The 20703-nt window shown below is 39.5% G+C and overlaps 1 protein-coding gene across 2 annotated transcripts in view; it reads right to left on the bottom strand.

Annotated features, from left to right (window-relative positions):
• Nucleotides 1-20703, bottom strand: part of GANC (glucosidase alpha, neutral C) — a 59206-nt gene that overhangs the window by 6542 nt on the left and 31961 nt on the right. Inside the window, exons 12-23 of one of the 2 annotated variants that reach the window (XM_072625069.1) lie at nt 19490-19616; nt 17494-17528; nt 15499-15642; nt 13800-13896; nt 11777-11878; nt 10248-10491; nt 9065-9129; nt 8156-8232; nt 6074-6148; nt 2890-3003; nt 1364-1476; nt 762-865 (exon numbers count right to left, since the gene is read on the bottom strand). In XM_072625069.1, the coding sequence (XP_072481170.1) occupies nt 762-865; nt 1364-1476; nt 2890-3003; nt 6074-6148; nt 8156-8232; nt 9065-9129; nt 10248-10491; nt 11777-11878; nt 13800-13896; nt 15499-15642; nt 17494-17528; nt 19490-19616 (1297 nt within the window). Of the gene's footprint in view, nt 1-761; nt 866-1363; nt 1477-2889; nt 3004-6073; nt 6149-8155; nt 8233-9064; nt 9130-10247; nt 10492-11776; nt 11879-13799; nt 13897-15498; nt 15643-17448; nt 17529-19489; nt 19617-20703 lie in introns of both variants that reach the window. The other variant, XM_072625068.1, reaches the window with a different exon arrangement.

Raw genomic sequence — 20703 nt, 5'->3', positions numbered from 1 at the left:
ACAGTGAGAGAACTGTCTCATTTAATAGGTGGAATGCTCCATTCAAAAGAATCCTGGGCCACACCAGCTTCGTCCAGAGATGTCAAAAGAACCCCACAGTTTTGACTAGGAAGTTTGTTGGAAAGAAACTGGGACATGGATATGGGCCATTTATGTGAGAAACTCAGTGAGTAAGACAGAAGTCCAACCTTGACTTGTAGGTCTATGCCTGTCACCAAGATCGACACAAAAAAAGGGCAGTGTGGGGTGGTGGACAGAGTGCTGGGTTTGGAGTGAGCTGCCCCATGTATAAATGCTGGCTCTGCCACTTTGTACCTGAGTGACTTTGGGAATGTCATTTAACCTTTGTTTGCCTCAGTTTCTTCATCTGAAAAATAAGGGGGTTGGATTAGATGACTTCTAAGGCCCCTTCCAACTCTATGATTCTATAATTAGGATTCACCCATGACTCACATTATCTAATTATCTAATAAACTTGGGACAGAGTTAATATTTCCAGAAAAATTATGATGTAACTTTTAAACCCCGAGGATTTGATAGTGGATTCATACCTACAGATTACAAACAAAGTAATCTATTGACCAAGAAGACCAATGGGGGTAGGTAGCGAAGTGAAGGTAACAGACCACTCGATTTGGTGTCTACTAGCATACGGATGAATGGGGAGGTTTGATCTCCAGTGACTTGTCATTTTATTCACACACAAATTCTATGACATTTGCACAAAAGATGGCAAAGTAAGGAATGGCCCATTTTCTTACCAGAAGAACTGGCAGTCACAGACGAAGGCTGCTTCTTGAAGCCCACGATCAGGACTTTTTCTACCACACACTCGCTGTGGTAATGACCATTTTCATCTGCACAGCTAGAAGAAATAGATACAGTTGACCTCAGATGAAGGAATGAAATGCGGATTGGGGAAAGGAACTGAAAAAAATCCCACACATTTGTCACCAGGTTACTACTTCCAGTAAGGAGTCTCTGTGACCACCTGAAACTGATGCGTATTTCCCCTCACATCTGTTCCTCCAACCTGGATAAATAATAATCCAGGTGGCATTTACAATTGAGATGAACAAAGTGACTTCAAATGCAGAGGCCTGAATACCCAAGCTTCTAACTGCAGTGACTTTCCCCTTCTTTACTGTGGTCATCTTTCATTTTGTGGGATGTCCCTAAGGGTCAAATGTGACAAGACTCCACTGAGCCCCAGATCTAATATTTTTTTTAATGGGGAGGGGAAAATATAAGGCAGGAAATGTTGGATAAGCAACCCCATACAAGGATTTTGGTAGGCCTTCTTAAAAATGGTGTTCTCTGTACATTAGCTGTATATTATGAAGGAGCTAAAATGTAGCATTACCTGGAGGATAAAACACCATCACAGAATAAAAACTTCCTACGAAGGTAGTGCTTTTGATGGAGGTATTGGAATGAATGCCCATCATCAAGGTAGAGTTCGCCTCTTGCAGAACCCTGGAAAAAAACGACAGTTACCAAACCTAGTTAGCCACCATTTTCTAGGGAGAACAGATAACTGAGCACAGAACAAAGCTCATGCAGTCCCACAAATGTTTGCTGAGTTCCTAACGGTAAGATTTTAGACAATATGTGCAAAGATACCACTCATTCACCTCAGTGCCTGGCACACTGGCACCTCTTAGAAGGGATGAAGGTCACTGAAGTAAATGCTTGTGTTGGTCTCTGTTGTGAAAGACCTAGTACATACATAAGCCATTTTGACAATCGGGTACCACACAAGGTATGCCAAGACCTCTTAGCATAAGGTGAACCAACCATATTCTGCAGCAATGTTGGGGTACTAAAAAGAATGCTAAACTTGGGATCAGAAAGATCTGGGTTTGAACCTTTCCTGGGGCACTTAGTGGCAGTGTAATCCTAAGTAAGTGGCCTCTGACACTAGCTATGAGATCCTGGGCAAGTTACTTAAACCTGTTTGCCTCAGTTTCCTCATCTGCAAAATGAGCTGGAGAAGGAAATGGCAAACAACAACAGGATCTTTGCCAAGACCCCAAATGGGGTCTCAAAAAGTCAAGTATGACTGAAACAAAAAACAATCCTGGGTGACTAACTAACTTCACCTGTGTGTTTCAGGCAACTTTCTAGGCCGTATCTATTTAAGTCGAATCTTTATTAGTGAAAGTGGTTCCCTACGTTGACAGAATCACAGATCCTTCACATATTCATAAGGCATAGGGCTGGACAGCCAGGATCAGGTGGTAGAGATGCCCTGTCCTGTACCCCTAAAACCTGGGTCAGCTTTATGGTGACTCTGAGTTGGCCCTAAGTGACTGTAAACCCATACAGGCTTCTCTACTACCAACCCAGTCATTCTATGATGTCAGATAGCCCACTGAAGTTTCTACATGTGTAACCAATGCTGCAAATGAGAAACACGGATTCCCTTGGAAGATGTCTTTTCAAATCAGCAGATATCCAGTCAGAAAAATACTGGAAAGACCAGTATAAAGGGGTTGAATTAATTGATCTTTAAGGTCCTTTCCAACTCTATACCTACAACTCTATAATCCTATAATTAGGAATCACCTACAACTCACAATATCTAATTGTAATAAACCTGAGAGACAGTTTTGAATTTATTTTCAAAAAAATTATGATGCAACTTTTAAATCCTGAGGATTTGACAGAGGACACTGAACACCTTAATAAGAGCAATAACGATAATTCAGAACAAGATATAAAAAGTTCATTTTTAGGCTTAAGTTAGAAGCTTCCTTGCTCTGGGGATTTCATGGGTGGCAGTTCCACACTTTTACATGCTTTATACCATAAACCCAGAAGGCTATCATTAGAAGAGGCAGAGAAATAACCAAGTCAAGATGTGTGAAGGAAGTAAGTCCTAAATACCTTGGTGTCCAGAGCAACACGGAGTTCGTATGGGAGATGAGTCATCCACCCTGTGGATCTGCCTACAGCAGTCTTCATGGGCACCACAGTTCCACCTCGCTGAAACACGGCGATCTATCAAGAACAGAAATTTCAGGGAAGGAGAATTCACACAAGAAAATCTCAAAGTGGAATGATTAGATATTTTACAATGAATATCCATACCAGTGCAAACTGAGGGGCACAAATAATTTGTAAGCACAGTTTCTGCATATGGTGGTGGAGTTGACAATGAAACGTAGATATAAAAACACATATTCAGGTTTAAAGAAAATGATTTTTTTTCATTTATTAGGGGGAAAACAATTGCTTGCCACCTGTGCCTGTTTCCCCCCTACCCCTTCCCTGCGATCTAAGTGATGAACTCCATTGTGTTCCACACCGTCGCTTTTTCCCCCTAATTAAGAGTTTAAAATTCCTTTTATACCACCACTTACTGATCGAAAATTATTTAAAATTTTAAGACTTCTAACCATGTTCAATGGCTATTTTTACTACACTCATAATTGGCATCTTAAATACAATAAAGCATTTAGAATGACTTTAAAATGAAACAAAACAAATGGGTGCTGTTTTCCATGTTAAGGAATGAATAAGTGACTGAGAAATGAGAATATTAACTTCTTTAGCCACTAATTTGTAGGTATTCTCAACCCAGATATAGTTATTTTTGGTGTGTTGTTGCTAATCTTTTTCAAATCATGGTACCACATTACTTGTTCTTACTTTTCAGAATCGAAAGAATAAAACCCACCACTATAATGTAAAAAAAAAAGATTCCTTTCATAGAATAGTCTAACTATGTTTATTCCCATATTTCACAAAAATGAATTTTTTACATACTTCCTAATTATTTTGTCTAGTCATAGAAATACATTCAAAATCAGGTTGGTTTAAAAAACCAAAACACACACTTTTTTGTGGTTTGTGTGTGTGTGTGTTTGTGTGTGTGTACTTTTGTGCGTTTAAAACACCCAAAACACCCAGCACCGAATATTCACCACAAAGCAGCATACCATGAGGGACTCTTTAAAAAACATTTTTGGAGATGAGCCTTCTTTAAACACTCTTGAAATGAATGTGCTCTTTTTCACTTTACAAATCTATTCCCTGCCCTTTAAGATCACCATAGGGAGAGTCTCCAGGATGTGACTTTGGGCAGGTGAACTCCCCCTCTCTGAACAGGGCCTGATGAACTCAAAGTATAGGTCCAGCTCTAACAGTCTAGGAACTTTCGGTAGCAGTTTTTGGAATGATGCTTATTTTTTTTTTTGAGAACGTTAAACATGAATGCCTATCTATTTATCTCCATTTTACTCAAGTTCTTGTTTTTGTGGCTATGAAAGTGTTTTTAGTTATTTAGCAAAAGGTTAATGAAGTTCATTCAGTTTCAGAAACATTTACTGAGCGCCCAACAGTAAGATTTCAGACAATGATGTGGTACGTGGAAGGGCGTCACTCATTCACCTCAGAACAGACCCCGCTGGCATCTGTTGGAAGGGATGAAGGCCTCTGAGGTAAATACTTGTAAAGGGGAAGTCAACACGTCATCAGCAAAATATTTTATTATTAATATATAATATATAAATGGATAAAATATCCAGTATATGTAATTAGTTGTTATAACTATATATAAATATTACAGTATATATTATCATGTTATACATAAATACATTATAATTTATTAATATATTTTATTATTAATATATTAATATATTTTATTATGAAGAACCTTTATTATTAACATGTCCACATATTTTAAATAGCACTTAAAAATTTCAGACAGAACCATCACTGACGTATTTCTTGAGGCCTAGTGCTCCCATTAAATATTTATGCTTCCTGACATGGTCCCATGGGAGAAAATGCTAGGTGGCGCGCCAGGTCAACTACTTCTTCTTTCTGTTTTCAGTGCTGCTACATTCAAATGACTCAAATATTTAAATGGGTGTAAAGAAATTACACGTGAGAGTCAAGAGACTGGAGACTGACCACTCCATATGAGGAAAGGTTGATGGAATTGAGATGTTCCAGGAAGAGGATTTGGGGACGGGGTGATCTGTCTTTAAATGTCTGAGGCTTGTCACATGGAAGGTAGGCTCAACATTCTGCTTAGCCCTAAGAGAAAAGCCTGACGTTGCAGAGGGGCAAGCTTTGGCTTAAAATGTAAGGAAAAAAATCCCCATATTGTCCCAAAGTGGAACAAGTATGAGGCAGGGGATTCTTCCACCATTAGACTAGGATAGATGACGATTGTCAAGAATATATTTTTTCCATACCTCCTAAGTATTTGGTAGAGCGGATGACTATTCTAGTACATACATTGCATTAGATGAGGTAGGTGGTTTGAGAGAAATTAGTATTATACTATTATATTAATACCTAATTACTTAATTGTGGTCCATCACTTTCTCCTTATTCTTGTTCAGGCTCCACTCCTGAAAAGGTGAGTTAGTCTCTGAAGGGCATGACCAGTAATATGATTACTCCTAACCCCCAAGGCAACCTGCTGTTTAACTAGGTTGGGTTGGGCGCCACTCAAATGGGAGCCTGGCTATTGTTTATCCCAAAGGCATAAGCTAGAGTGGGCTGGTTCTCACTACCAAGTGTCACCAAGAGCCACTTGTGTGACCTTGGTCCCTTCATTAGTCTGAAGTAATGGCTTCATGAAGGAGAAAACTAACCAGAGAGATCTGGATGGAAATGGCTTCCCCATCCCAGATTGATAGAGGCTGCTGAGTCTCAGGATCAGTCCACATTGTCAGCAGGAGAAGCTTTAGATTTTCTAGCCCACCTCCTCAATAAAATGCCAATCAGGGTTGAGTTTCACTTATCCGGGGAGTTCACTGTCAGAAGGAGCACACTTGATTTAAGGTGTTTCAGTCTCCCTTTCTAGTCTGTGGTTACTGAGAGAAATCAGTGACCATCAATTTATTGATTATTGGTTAGCCTAGTTAATAATTTGATTATTAATACCCAGAAACTCTGTGAGTCTTTCCTCACAATAGCTTCCTCTCAGTTGTAGTGGTTTGTGTGTGATTCTGCATATTTTCACTAAAATGGAGTATGTTATTAGGCAGAACTCTAGGGCCTTCGGTTCTAAGTAAACACAGCAGATTAAAACAGTGGTCTAAGCATAACTTACCCTATCCAAGGCTATGGGGACCTTAAGAATACGTGCTCCTTCCCAATGAGTAAATGTCCAAAAGTCATACCAGATCTGAATAGGAAGAGATCACCCAAAAGTAGATTAACAAGAAGGTTCAAATTTTCCTTATACAATAACTTCAGTTCTTCTAAAATCCAAGGAACTTGGAAGTTCAAATAACTGGATTTGTTTTCATGGGTGGACATTAAAGAGGACATGTGCTGCCATGAAATTCTTAAAAGAGCTAAAGTTTAACTGTGGAATGGGGCTGGTTAGTCTGCTGGCTAAGCAGATCTAAAAGTCACATTTCCCGTGCCATGAGAGGCAAGATAAGGAAGAGGAAGGCAGAAAGGAGAGGAATTAGGAAGGAGAGAAAAAGAAATCAAGAAAGAAGGAAAACCTTAAAAGGGGAAACATGTCAGTGGTGGCAAATGGAAAGTCAATGTTTAGATAAGGAAGGGAAAAGCAAAATAAATTTTAAAAAGAAACTTAGGAAGAATATATATCAATATATAATTATATATGTGTGTTGTTCAGTTTTTTCAGCTGTATCCTATTCTTCATGACCCCCTTTGGGGTTTTCTTGCCAGTGATTCTGGAGTAGTTTGTCATTTCCTTCTCCAGCTCATTTTACAGGTAAGAAAACTGAGGCAAAAAGGATTAAGTGACTTGCCCAGTGTCACATAGGGAGTATGTGTCTGAGGTCAGTTTGAACTCAGATCTTGCTGACTCCAGGCTAGGTGTTCTATCTGCTGCACCACCGAGCTGTTCTATATACACATATAACATACATAATACATACATATATATGTATACACTCACGTATACATTAGAATATTGTAACATACAGCAGAATTGTACAATAAGGTGGCCATGTCTTGGACCCCATCCGTGGGCCTCCTGAAGTTAGTTACCAAAGTACCAAGGGAACCTCATGAAAGAATTTCACAGAACAGAACTTGAAGAGTGAGGAGCTTGGAGTCAGAAAGTCTGAATCCTGCCTTAGACACTGACCAGCTGGGCGACTCTGGGCAGGTCATTTCATCTCTCTCAGTCTCAATTTCTTCATCTCTAAAATGGGAATAATAACACCTCCCTTACTGTGAAGTTCAAATGAGATGCTATAAGCAAAGTGCCTTTGGAAGATCTGGGCTGTGGAAGGAAAGGATAGACCACTCCCGTGTCTTTGCCAAGAAAACTCCAAAGGGGGTCGTGGAGAGTTGGACACGACTGACACAACTAAACAACAGCAGTATGTGCATATATGTGTATACACACATACACACACACACGCGCGCGCACGTGTACAGACAGGCTAATTTGTGCAATATTGACATTTACTCTACCTTCCATTTCTTGAAGACCTTCTAATGGCCTGCTGAACAAAAGCCTCCATGAATGCCAACTAGCTTATGGCACCCAGAAAGCACACTTTAAGGTCTGGAATTGGCTTCTGAGAGTTAAGGGTTAATACATGTATTTACAGACAATGGTGTATTAAAAACATTTGCTACTTTTGCGTATTTGTGTTATCAAGCTGTTTGTCCAAATGCTTCCCAAAGCTACAACTCTATACATAATGGCCAGTTGTGTAGAAAACTGATTTATTACAAGGGGCAGAGAAGGAAATAAATATTTAAATGGTCCTACTATGTGCTGGGTGCTGTGCTAAGCACTTTAGAAATACTGTCTTGTTTCATTCTTACAGCAACCCTGTGAGGTAGGTGCTGCCATCATCCTTGTTTAGCTTATTGAGTGGTGGTGGTTGTGGTTGTTCAGTCACGTCTGACTCTTGGTGACCCCATCTGAGGTTTTTTTTGGCAAAGCTAAATGACTTGCCCAGAGTGACACAGATAGAAACTGTCTGAGGCTAGATTTGAACTTAGGTTTTGCTGACCCAAGGTCCAGTGCTCTGTGCACTACACCACCTAACTGCACACCTGGGAAGGTTTTATTGGGAAGGTCAACCAGTGGTGAGACTCATTGGAAATGACTGTGATGTAAAATGGAAAAAGAACAATTTTTTATTCTTTAAAGAACAAAGGACATATGATATGGGATAGCATTATTTATTCTTACCTCTTCAGATCCAGGCAAGAATACATCAACCATTGTGACCTTTGGTTCTGTGACTGGATGTATTAGCAAAGCACCTCCTAAAAAAAAAAATGGAATGGAAAATAAATTTAACTAGCTTTCTTATGAGTGGTATGAAAACCCTTTTCTGTCCTTTTGTGGTTTAAGGGACTAGTGCCATGAAGATGTATTTTGTAGATGCAGGAAAGCTCAATGCTTCAGTAAAAATATTAGTGTACATCATTCCTACTGAGTCCAACTGTCTCTACCAGCCAGGACGCTCTCGGAGAGTTGGCAGGCACTGGGAGAGGGGCACTAATTCCTTCGGGTCCCTGCAGTATCACTGAGTGAGTTGCTGCTATAGGTGTATTTATAAGGATTTTGTTAGAGTTGGGTTGATAAAGCAAGACTGAATTACAAAAATGGGTCTTCTGGGAATATGCTATTGCCAGAACCCAATGCTAATATGAACCTCAGGAGATAGAAAGTAACTCTGGAAAACAGTGTTTTTGTTTTTGAATTGTTTCAGTCACATCCAACCTTGGTGACCCCATTTGGGGTATTCTTGGCAAAGATACAGGAGTGATTTGCCATCCTCTTTTCCAGCTTATTTTACAGATGAGGAAACTGAGGCAAACAAAGTGACGTGACTTGCCCAGGGTCACACAGCCAGATTTGAACTTAAGAAAAGGAGTCTTCTTGACTCCAGGTCTGCACTCTTATCTGCTGTGCTGCTTAGCTTCTCCAAAATAGTGTTAAGATCTTGCTAACAAATGAAGTGCTAAAAATCTTATAGAGGAATGTCTTTTCTTTTCCCCTGTACTTCTGTATCTTTAGAATGCTCAATATTAGAAACCTTAACTATAAGTTTTCTGGTTTATCATAAGGAAGCACAAAGAATATTTGGCTCACCTAACATGTACTCATCTTCCACACCAAAAGTTTCCAGTTCCTTTGGAAATTCCACCCAGAGGGGCCTGGGAAAAGGAAATGAAAAGTTTCATTTATTTTCTTTTTCCTTATTCCTATAAGCATTCACATTTATAAAAACAAAAAACAAAAATACTAAAAAAAAAAAAAAACAACTTTTGACAGGTTTTTTTTAGCTGCAACCAATAAACAGAAGATTGGAAAAAAAATCCCAATATTTTAGGATTCAAGATTCTAAGAACAGTTGATATAATTCAACATTGTCTTTTGTGATGAAAAGTCTTGTTCCAAATATTCCAATGAGACTGAGAATTCTAGTATCTGCAAATTTTCTTTATCCTTTACCTTAATATTTACCTATTTTTGAATTATGTAGAACAACTGAAAATTTGAGCAAAAACCCAAACTATAAACAGTATGCCTAGCTAGGCTATGGATAATCACTGCCATCGTTGACAGGACACTGGTGGATTACATTGACAAAGGGATCTGGAAACATATTTTTAAAGGGCTCAGTTCAATTTTTGTCCAGTTACTTGGGAGATAATTAAGCTAACTGAAAAAAAAAGGCCCCAAATCTGGCTTCAACGTGACTATGACTTCTTAGCAAAGTTGTACTCTCATCTAGTCAATTTCCCAGGCTTTATAAATACATGTCCTTTTTCTACAGGACACTACTGTAGGGTTGAGGTACGCATATACTTTTTTTAAAACTCAGGAAGCTCTTTCTCTTTCTTCTTACTGAGAGAAAAAAACAGACCAAAATCTTCCCTCCAAACCAGAAGCTTTGAAAGTGTCCAACACGGGGACATGTTTAAAACATAAGGCTCTGAAAATTCAATTCAATTACACATAAACTAAAGGAAATGCTGGAGTCACTCTTTCTCTTTTGAAAATATCTCTGTTCTATTTTTTAAAAAATCGTATAATAAAATTTTAATCACAAAGCCACAGGGACTTGTTTTTGTTTTTCACCTACTATGCCTAATGCCTATCATGCCCTGCACAGTGAGTGTGCCCACAATAGATGTTTGTTGAATGGCTGCTTGATTAAACACATGAATTTCCTTCATATACTTTCTCTTTAAAGTACTGTAATTGCTCTTGCCCCTCTCCCTGAAACAATCTTTTAGGACATCTCAGTTGGATGAATTCTTTTTTTTACCTCATGACTGGTTCAGAAGCCACATGTGCATGGTAGAACAAAGAGTACCAGTAAGGGAGGAGGGCATATCGCTCTTTGATGGCTTCTCTGATGAGCTTAGTGTGTTCCGCTCCAAATAACCAAGGTTCACGCCGCTTAGTGTTCATGGTGGCATGGCCACGGAAAAACGGCTGGTAGGCTCCGGCCTGGTACCAGCGTACCAGCAGCTCTGGCTCTGGATCCCCGATGAACCCACCTACATCAGCTGGTTGTTAGAAAAAAAAGGCCAAATGAGACTAAGAGTATTCCAGTAAATAATACGTTGGTAAAACAAGCCCTTCAAGAGAAACACAAGAAAAAGGGCTGTGTCTTCATCCATAAAAACAAGATGACTGAGTGATTAGGTGCTGGCAGCTCCCAAGATAGGGGAGTTCATATTGAGAAACCCAACTTGCTTCAGAAGCCAGTGGCATGTTCTGGTCATGGGGATAGACTTACAATGGAAGAAAAGGACATTATTTCACCGTGCGAGCAAGTATTCTGTATTTCCCTGAGGTTGGTCGTTACCAGAAGCACAACTGTAAAAAGTTTACCAGATGTGATCAGAAAATCACTATGGATAACCGATTTGATTTAAAAGCACAAGCCAGACCAGAAGTTGAATTATACAAGGAAATGGAGACAACCCCGATTAGATATTTGGGTGGTACTGCTCTGGGTCAAGCAGAGCTCTTGGTCCATGGCTTTACTCCTTGATACGAAATTGGTAAAACTGATGCCATGAGAACAAACAAATGCTTAAAAATAAGACTGGAGTAACAACTAAGGAATAACATTTACAGTTTCACTGCCCAGGAAGGGTTGGGGGTGGGGGTGGGGGGGACCTGCGACCTTGAAGCCACATGTGGCCTTCAGCCTTTTGACTGAATTGAAATTTTACAGAGACAACTCTGAATTCAGTCAAAAGACTGTACTTAGGGACCTAAGAGGCCACATGTGGCCTCAAGGCCATAGACTCCCCAACCCTAGCCCAGACTTCTTATCTATGGCAGACTCACAGGGTGTGGGGGAGGAAAATGTGATTACCAATTCCCTGAATTCCCTGTCCCTGAATTTTAAAGACTGGCTGGACAGGTGAGTTTCTGCGAGGCTGATAGATAATCTGTTCAGATTTGAAAGATCATAGGATCTTACAGGGCTTTGTGGGAATTGAACACTGGTCTCTGAGTTTCAGGAAAAACAGGCTTTGGGTATCAACTCTGCCTTGGTGAGAGAGATGAGGGGAACACCAGAGCAACATTGTGGTTCTTTCTCTAGAAGCTTCATTTTCCTCACCTCCATTTCTGATGGAGGACATTGTTCTGGACTTTCCTTCCCGACTTTCTTCCTTCTCTCTTCTTTCTAGTCAGCTAGCCTTTTTGATTTCTCACTCACCTCTATATAAGCCCAAAGCAGCTGACAAGCAGAGATTTATAGTCAATGTAGAGGAAGATGCCTCAGTTCTTTGGTTTCCCAACACCATGAGTCCCGGGTATCAGATTCTATCTCACCTCCACAAAAAGGGATACCAGTAACACTGAGAGTCAGCAACATTGGGATGGAAATTTTCAGGTAACCCCATTCTGCTGCATTGTCTCCTGTCCATACTGCACCTGAGACATAAGGAACATGGTGTAAAAAGAATGTGGTAATTAGAGGAAAATAACACCAAGCTATATTCAGCACATAACACCTAAGTTCCTTATTTGTAATAGACAAACTCGGCACCAGTTAAAACTGTTATATCTGTCATCTCAGAATGTGCAAAAATATTTTTGTACATTTGAAAATACTTTGAAATACAGCTTAATTTGTTAAAAATGGTTATTTCATGTTCCTTTCAGTAGCATTTAAAAACAAAACAAAATGAAGTATCACGTAACATATCAGATTCGAGATGTGTAGGAGGATCTACGTAGGGAAGTAACTAACACAGTTAGGAAAAGTTTTTGGAGACAGATTGAACAACACCAGAAAGACTCACAAGAGGAAAATCTGACTCCAAGAGACCTATGCAATCCCAGTAGTTTTTTCCATTCTCATCCTGGTGAGATTGATAACTAGGTTTTTTCCCTGTTATGAGTGTTTTAGGATAGCCTGGGGGCAAGAAACATTACTTGTAGAAGTTGCTCCTCTGATTTTTTTTCAATTTTCTCTGCAATTTCATATGATATGGAGCTACAGAATCATTACACCAAATAGAATATCCATATATTTAAATATACATGGACAGAAACTCAACATCATGTCCATTTGGAAAAGAAGGGCTACAAACATGTTTTCGTTTTTAAGGAATCACCTGGTTATTTTGTCAGCAAAGTCTCTCTGAATAATGTCTGTACATCATAAAATGGACTAACGAAAATCCTTTCTTTAATATCCTGCTGGGGGATTATATTGAAATTGGTAACCTCCTTATGCAAAGCACTGAAAAACAAGCAGCCTTCCAGTAACTGTCAGGGATGGGGAAATCTGTGGCCTCAAGGCCGCATGTGACCCTCAAGGTCCTCAAGTGTGGCCCTTTGACTGAATCCAAACTTCACAGAACAAATCCCCTTAATAAAGGGATTTGTTCTGTAAAACTTGGATCCAGTTAAAAAGGCCACATCCAAGGACCTAAAAGGCCACATGTGGCCTCAAGGCTGCAGATTCCCCACCCCTGAATTAAGTCCTCAGAGATGACTTGGTAAAGCAGATGTTCAGTAACCTTTGTTAAGCTAAAACAGGTTTGGAAATACTTTTAAAATGTCTTGTGTGATTCTTTTAGAATTCACCTACCAGCTCCTCCCACTTTTAGGTCACCTTTCTCATCCCTGGTAAAATCCTTTCCATGGGAAATTTCCAGGCAGGCATTATAATGTCCTTTTGGGAGCTGAATACACCTAGGACCATGAGTAGTGGTTTTCAGGGGGATAGTGGGAGTGCTTTGTTTCCCTATTGTGCTGAGAGGGCTTTGCTTCTGGTGAGAGGTTCCTCAGGCTCAGATACCCAGCTCCCAGCTATTTTGCAGGCTTAAAATAGACCTTCTGCTACTGGGTAAGGTCAGTGAGATCTATATCTGCTGCTGCTACCAAACTGGGTTCTGCTAGAGACCCCATTAAGAGTGATCCTGACTCCAGGCAGAGGCTAGATCTATTTTAAGCTCAGTCCGACAGCTGGGCAACGAAAGCAAAATCTGCTAAAAGTACAACTTCCCTAGTTCCAGAAATCTAAGAGGCAGCTCCGGTGTAAAAGATGACCACTCCAGCAATGGAAAACATCCTGAAATTAACAAACTAAATAATTAAATACCTACTCACTTCCCTAGCTGCTACTTTTACACAAGAGGCAGGATTAAGTAACCACATATTTCTAAGACTGGTGTTAATCCACCTTAGAAGGCTGAAATATATTTTGGAAAGCATCATCTCAGGGTATGCTGCCAAAGGGCTTTTTAAAATGATAACATTATGTGTTACATAAATAAACAGGACAGAAGAAAACCAGAGCAATGATTTTGCCTTTTCAGATCTGGAAAAAGAAGGCAGCTCTTACCATACTTCTGTGATCCAGCAAAGAAAGAACGTGTCAATACAAAAGGTCTCTCCTCTCCTTTAGACCTCTGGATCAGTCCCTCAGCTGTAGCCATTTGCTGGAAAGTCAAAGGAAAAAAGTAGCAAAGAGGTAGAGGTCTCCTGATTCTAGAAGAGTGAGTGCTGTTTTTTGCCATTTAGTTCTTTAACAAGAAAGCTTCACTCATTTAGTTAATTTAATTTTTATTTTATTCTCTGGGTGAAAAGCATTGCAGTGCAAAACAGCAGCAAATTAAGTCAAAGGTAAAGAAAATAAACCTCACACTTAGCACAAGTGCCTGGCACATAGTAGGCACCTAATAAATGTTTGCTGAATTAAATTAAATTGAACGTGGGAAATACTACAGCGAAGGTAGGGAGATCAGGAGAACAAGTGATTTTTTTTCAACTTTCCATCAATGAGCAAGTATCCACAATCAAGCAGTTGTTACAACATGATGAAAAGAGCTTATTTATACCCTCCTTTACGAAACCTAGGATCAAAACATCTTATGTATACTAAAAATACTGATGCTTTATTGCTATTACCAACATATTGATATAGGACTTTATTCACAAAAACCCTGAGGTAGATGGTGTTAACCATTATTATCCCCATTTCACAGATGAAGAAACTGCCTACGACATGCCAGTTGCCACAAAACTATTTGAGCTCAAGTTTCTTGACTCTAAATCCAATGTTCTTTCCATTATACCCTGATGCTTCCCTCGATATGAGAAAGGGATCAAAAAGTAGACCTAGGCTAAATTTCATTTAAGTCTGCACCAATGAATTATCTGTTTTGCTAATTAAAATTGCTTAGTTTTTGCTATTTTAATGAATTTACATTCTTGATCCTTTAAAAAGGTGGAAGACGTTTCCATGCTTCTTTTCAAATATACCCGGTAACATAAGCCTTACTTCTTGGACTGACTGTGACACTACCATGCCACCTTGTGGCTGCAAACCTAAGTTACAGAATCAGCTTTTTGGAGATGAAAGTCAACAGATGTTTAAGTGCCTGCTATGTGTCAGATACTGTGTTAAGTGCTGAGGATACAAAGAAAGGCCAAACAAAAGAAAATAAAACTGAAAAAACCTCAAACAACCCAGTCTCCACTCTCAAGGAGATCACACAAACAATGTAAATATGGCTAAGATGGCGCAGTGGGTAAAGGGCCTGATAGACCCAAATCTGTCTTCAGACACTAACTAGCTGTGTGACCTTGGTTAGAGAAGAAAATGGCAAACCAGTCCAGGAATTTTGCCAAGAAAACCCCAAATGGGGTCACAAAGAGTGGGGCATGACTGAAACGACCCAACAAGGGCAAAACAAGATAAATTAGAGATCGTTAACAGAGGGGAGGCACTAAGATTAAGGAGGCCTAGGAAAGGCTTCTTGCGGAAGGTGGGGCTTCAGGTGAAACTTGAAGGGAGCCAGGGAAGCCAGGAAGCAAAGAAGAGTCGGAGAGGTCCCAGGAGGGGGACATGTTGCCAGTGAAAACACTCAGAGTTTGGAGATGGTGTGCCTTGTGCGACACTGACTCACAAAGTATGTGCCGAGGAGTAAGACACAAGAACACCAGAATGGTGGGAGGGGAGACAAGTTATGAAGGCAGTTACAAGGTGAAGAATGTTCCAATGAAAAGCAGCGTTCCTTCTTCTGTTTTATATATCCTACCTGGTAAAAGCCATACATGTTGTGAAGATCTCTGTGTTCCCAATTTCCATAATGAATAGCATTCTTCTCCAAGGTCTGCTCTGGCCCTCTAAAGACAGAGGGTTCATTCATATCATTCCATACAAAGAGGATGTCAGTAGAACCCTAGGAAGTAATAGTCACAGCCATGAAAAAGGTGACGGAAATGGAGATAAAAAGCAATGACACAGAAGGTTTAGTGCCTATAAAATTTTAAACTTACAACACTTTCATTTTGCTCCTCATCTTCAGATGAGTCCTTATTTGCAGGGGGGTTCCTAATCTTTTTAGCGTCATGGATCCCCCTGGGCAGTCTGGTGGGGCCTACACACCCCTTCTCAGAATTATGGTTTAAACAAGTTCACAATTGAAGGAAACACTAAATTTCAATTAAAGGCTAATGAAAATACAGTCGTAAAATTTTTTTTTCCAATTCAAGTTCATAGACCCCCTGAAATCTATGGATCCCAGGATAAAAACCCCAGTTCTACTGGGGAAATTATATTCCAGGTTAAATTATGTCTTCCACATGCTTAGTAGTCAATGTATCAAAAACTATCTAGCTACAGCCATTGTAGAAGGAGATAGCTTCATGCTATTAGACATAAAATATTGCATATCCTTGAGTAAAGCTGAAAACAACTGAGGAAACTCATTGTCAATTCATAACACTATTGTTTCCCCATATACTGAATTCCTGCAGCCTGACCCCCGTCCATATCTCGTTGCTTGCTCTTTTGGTCTCTGTTCTTTTTTCTAAATATTTTATTTTTCCCTAATTACATGGAAAAATAATTTTTAACATTCTTTTTATATTTTGAATTCCAAATTCTATCCTTCTTCTTTCCCTCCTCCCTGAGACATTGAGCCACGTGATATAGCTTATAAATGTGCAATCATGTAAAACATATTTCCATATTATTCATTTTGTGGAAGACTAGTACAAAAAAAAGAGAATTTTTTCATCTTGAATCCTTTGGGATTGTCTTGGATCCATGTATTACTGAGAATAGCTAAGTCATTCTCAGTTGTCCACTGTACGATATTGCTGTTACTACATACAGTGTTCTCCTGGATCTGCTCACTTCACTTTGCATCAGTTCATGTAAATCTTTTCAGGTTTTTCTGAAATCATCCTGCTTGTCATTTCTTAGAACACAGTAGTATTCCACTACAATCGGATAACACAACTTGTTCAGCCACTCCCCAATTGATGAGCATCTCTTCCGATTCTTAGCCAGAATAAAGAGAGCTGCTATAAATACTCTTGTACATCAGTCTCTGTTTTTGCTTCTTGCTTTGACCCTTTTCCTTGTGAGCACCACTTTTTACCTATGGGTCCTCAGCTCAGCAATCCACATTTTAGTTATTTACTTTGATTTACTGCACAATGCTTCTACTCCAAACCATTTCCCCAAACAGGGAAGCTTTCCCTGCACCATGGAACCTGCTCAGCCCAAGTCTATGGCTGGGCTGCGAGGAAATGGACTTCAATGATGGTACTTACTGTACATTTTAATTCAATTCAGTAAACACTTACTAGGCACCAACTAGGAGCTAGTACTGTGGTAGGCCCTGGGAGATATAAGGCTGAAAAATGACAGAATCTCTGACCTTAAGTAGCTTATTTGTTAATGAGTAGGGGTGGAATGGGATGGGAATATGACAGTACCTATGTGATATTGATAAAATTACTTAACCTCTCTGGGCCTCAGTTTCCTCAACTGCAAAATGAAGAGATTAACTAGATAATGTCTATGGTCCCTTCTAGCCAAGTCTTATAAACATGTATAAAAATGAGTATGACACAAGGTAAGATGTAATAAGAAGAAAGAAGAAATTAAGACTTATGTTATCTACCAATATTATTGATCAAGAATCTACTATATGATGTCAGTAACTAGGGAGGGAGAAATGAGAATAAAACCTTACTTGATATTCAGAGAAGGCAAGAAGACCTGAATACCATTCTCGTACCTTGGGGTTTGTGAAATCCAGGTAAGAAGAGGCCCCTGCAGGAAGACAACATGAGGTAGCATGCTAAGAACAACAGTCATCACTCCAAGTAGGACACAGGCTGAGAGGTATAAGGGAAAAGCCCACTGACAGAGCTTTCCTATACCATATGTCAAAGCATTCACGGCAAAGAGAGAATTTTGGGTGAGAAGTAAACATTACTGAAGTGATAATCCCTGGGTTCTAGAGGCACTGTATTTCTAGGAGAACATCACCAAACACTGAGTATTCTAGGCCAATGACACCTAGCTATATTTAGGTATAGAAAGGTAGTGTAGAATGGTGTGGGACAGTTAAGGTGGCTCAGTGGACTGAGCGCTAGGCTTGGAGTCAAGAGGGCCTGAGTTCAAATCTCACTTCAGATGCTTACTTCCTGTATGACTCTGGGCAAGTCACTTAACCCTGTTTGCCTTAGGTTCCTCATCTGTAAAATGGACTGGAGAAGAAAATGGCAAACTGCTCTAGTATCTTTGCCAAGGAAAAACCCAAACAGGGTCACCAAGAGTTGGATGTGACTGAAGAACAATGAGAAGTGTGGTGAATTATTAGGCTTGGAGCGAGAAAGACCCAAGCTGGAATACTGCCTTAGACATTAGTTTTATGAGCCTATGTGAATCAGCTATCCCTTTATATGTGTATATTATGTAACATGTATTTCTCACATGTAAAATGGTGACAATAATACTTGTAGTGCTTATCTGACAGATTTGTCGCATGGATCAAATGAGATAAAATCTGTAAAGTGATTCACAACCCTTAAAGTGTTACATAAACGTCAGCTATTATCACTTGGATCAATGGAGTTCAGACAGAAAGAGTTCTGGGACAAGTCGCTCTCTGGCCATCATTCTTTTATATTTAATAGTTATCAATAAAATTTATTAATAATACAATACAGAATTCATAGTATACATTATTAATATAATACCAACTTTATTATTTTATTAGATACCATTTGTTATATATTTGTTATAATTATTATATATATTTACATATGTACATTATATGTGCACATACAGATATAAGGTATATATACATTTGTTGATACATTTGTTATAGTTATATTATTAGTAACACAATAATTTATTAATAAAATAATTGCTTTTATAGTTGAGTAAAAGTATTATAATGTAAGCTCATTTTCCGTAGGCTCATGGAAAGTGCCACCACTAAAACACTAGCGGTAGACAGCATGAGAGAGATGATGTGGATCTCATGCTATTTAGTCCTGTCTATAGTCTTGATGACCTCATTTGGGGTTTTCTTGACAGATACTGGAGTGCTTTGCCAGCTCAGATAAGGAACTGAGGCAACCAGGGTTAAGTGACTTGCCCAGGTTCACGTAGCTAGCAAGTATCTGAAGCCAGATTTGAACTCAGATCCTCCTGACTCCAGGCCCAGGGCTCTATCTACTATCTACCATCCTGTTTTTACGTGATTTTAATTATAATTATTTTGGGAAGTCTCTTTATCCCTGTGAGTCCATTTCCTATCTGTAAAATTAGAGGGCCAGCCTTCATGGCCCTTCCAGTTCTGTGATCCCATGATCCCTCATTCTTCTCATTGTTATGATCTGTATTGGGGAAGCTGGGTGGTGCAGTGGATTGAGCACCAGTGCAAGAGTCAGGAAGACCTGAGTTCAAATCTCACTAGCTATGTGACCTTGGGTAAGTCACTTAACCCCAACTGCCTCATCCTGGGTCATCTCCAGTCATCCTGATGACTATCTGGTCACTGGATTCAGATAGCTCTGGAGGAGAAGTGAGGCTGGTGACCTGCACAGCCCTCCCTCACTCAAAACAAAGTCAAGGCAAGTCATGTCATTGTTTCTCTGATGGCGTGGTCTTCTTCGGCAATGAAGGACAAACACACGCACATGATCTATTTTATTATTGTTCTATTACAATGTTCAGTAACACTGGGTAAAAAATTAGAGTAATAGATAAATAAAACTCACCAGGCCAACACACTCCCTCAAAGTCTCCACCTTTGTTATTTTTCACAAAGTAGCCCTTGGCTTTTGCCTGAGAGTACAGTGAGTACATGGGATCCACCTTAATATGAGGATCGGAAATCACCACAACCTGTCGATACAAAAAGATTTGAACATCTGGTCAATATTAGACACACCATGTTTATGAATGGGGACTAAGGAGTTTACCAGCACTTCGAGTTTCCAGGATTACTGGATTATGTCACAAAAACTTGTGTAAATATCATATGCCACTGACATAGAAAGTTTCAAGGCCAGCTGGCTGCTTCTGAGCTTAGCAGGAAGTGGTTACTGAATTGCCTTTCACATGCTTATGGGAATTGAAACTGACAAAGAAACAGACCAATACTTCAGTCTACACACAGGGCTCTTTGCTCACTGTTTCTGTTTATTTAACATTGTTGTCTGGCAGTCTGGTGGAACCTATGGACTCATTCTGAGAATGTCTGTTGCCTACATATGTAATTAAAGAAAATGCAAAGTTTTGGTTAAAGATTAGGGAAAATAAAGATGCAATTTTTTTCTTAACCAAATCCACTGATTGTTTGAAATCTATCCACAGAACCCTAAATATATCCATTGTTAAAAAAAAAAAAAAGTGGTTAGGTTAAAACTGTCCCAAGTTAAGAAACCCTAGTCTAGGGGACTGCTCTTGGATTCTCTTCCAGTACAATAATGTGGCACAACCACATTCATGAATCATGAATCATTCAGTGACCAATTATTTACACAGCATTTACTGTATTAAAAGCTAGGACAGGTGGGGCAGTATAAAAAAGGAGGGTTCCTGTCTTCTATGAGCTTCTGGGAAGATGCAATGCACATGAACAAAATTAAGAATTTTTATAAAGCAAAAACCAACAAATTCACTTTAACAAACACTTATTAATTGTGTTGGAATTAAGATATACCATGACCTGCTGCAAGTCATTCTCTGTATTATTTCCATAAAATATATAATATTTCATAGTCTATACTGGGATGGGGAACCTGTGGCCTTGTGGTCCTCTAGGTCCTCAAGTGTGACTTTTTGACTGAATCTAAACCACACAGAACAAATCCCCTTAATAAAAGGATTTGCTCTGTAAAACTTGGACTCAGTCCAAAGATCCCACTCGAGGACCTAGAAGGCCCCATGTGGCCTCAAGGCTGCAGGTTCCCCACCCCTCGTATAGACT

Source organism: Notamacropus eugenii, chromosome 7 (genome assembly GCF_028372415.1).
Source record: "Notamacropus eugenii isolate mMacEug1 chromosome 7, mMacEug1.pri_v2, whole genome shotgun sequence".
Classification (NCBI taxonomy): domain Eukaryota; kingdom Metazoa; phylum Chordata; class Mammalia; order Diprotodontia; family Macropodidae; genus Notamacropus; species Notamacropus eugenii.
This window is presented reverse-complemented; position numbering and strand designations above follow the sequence as displayed.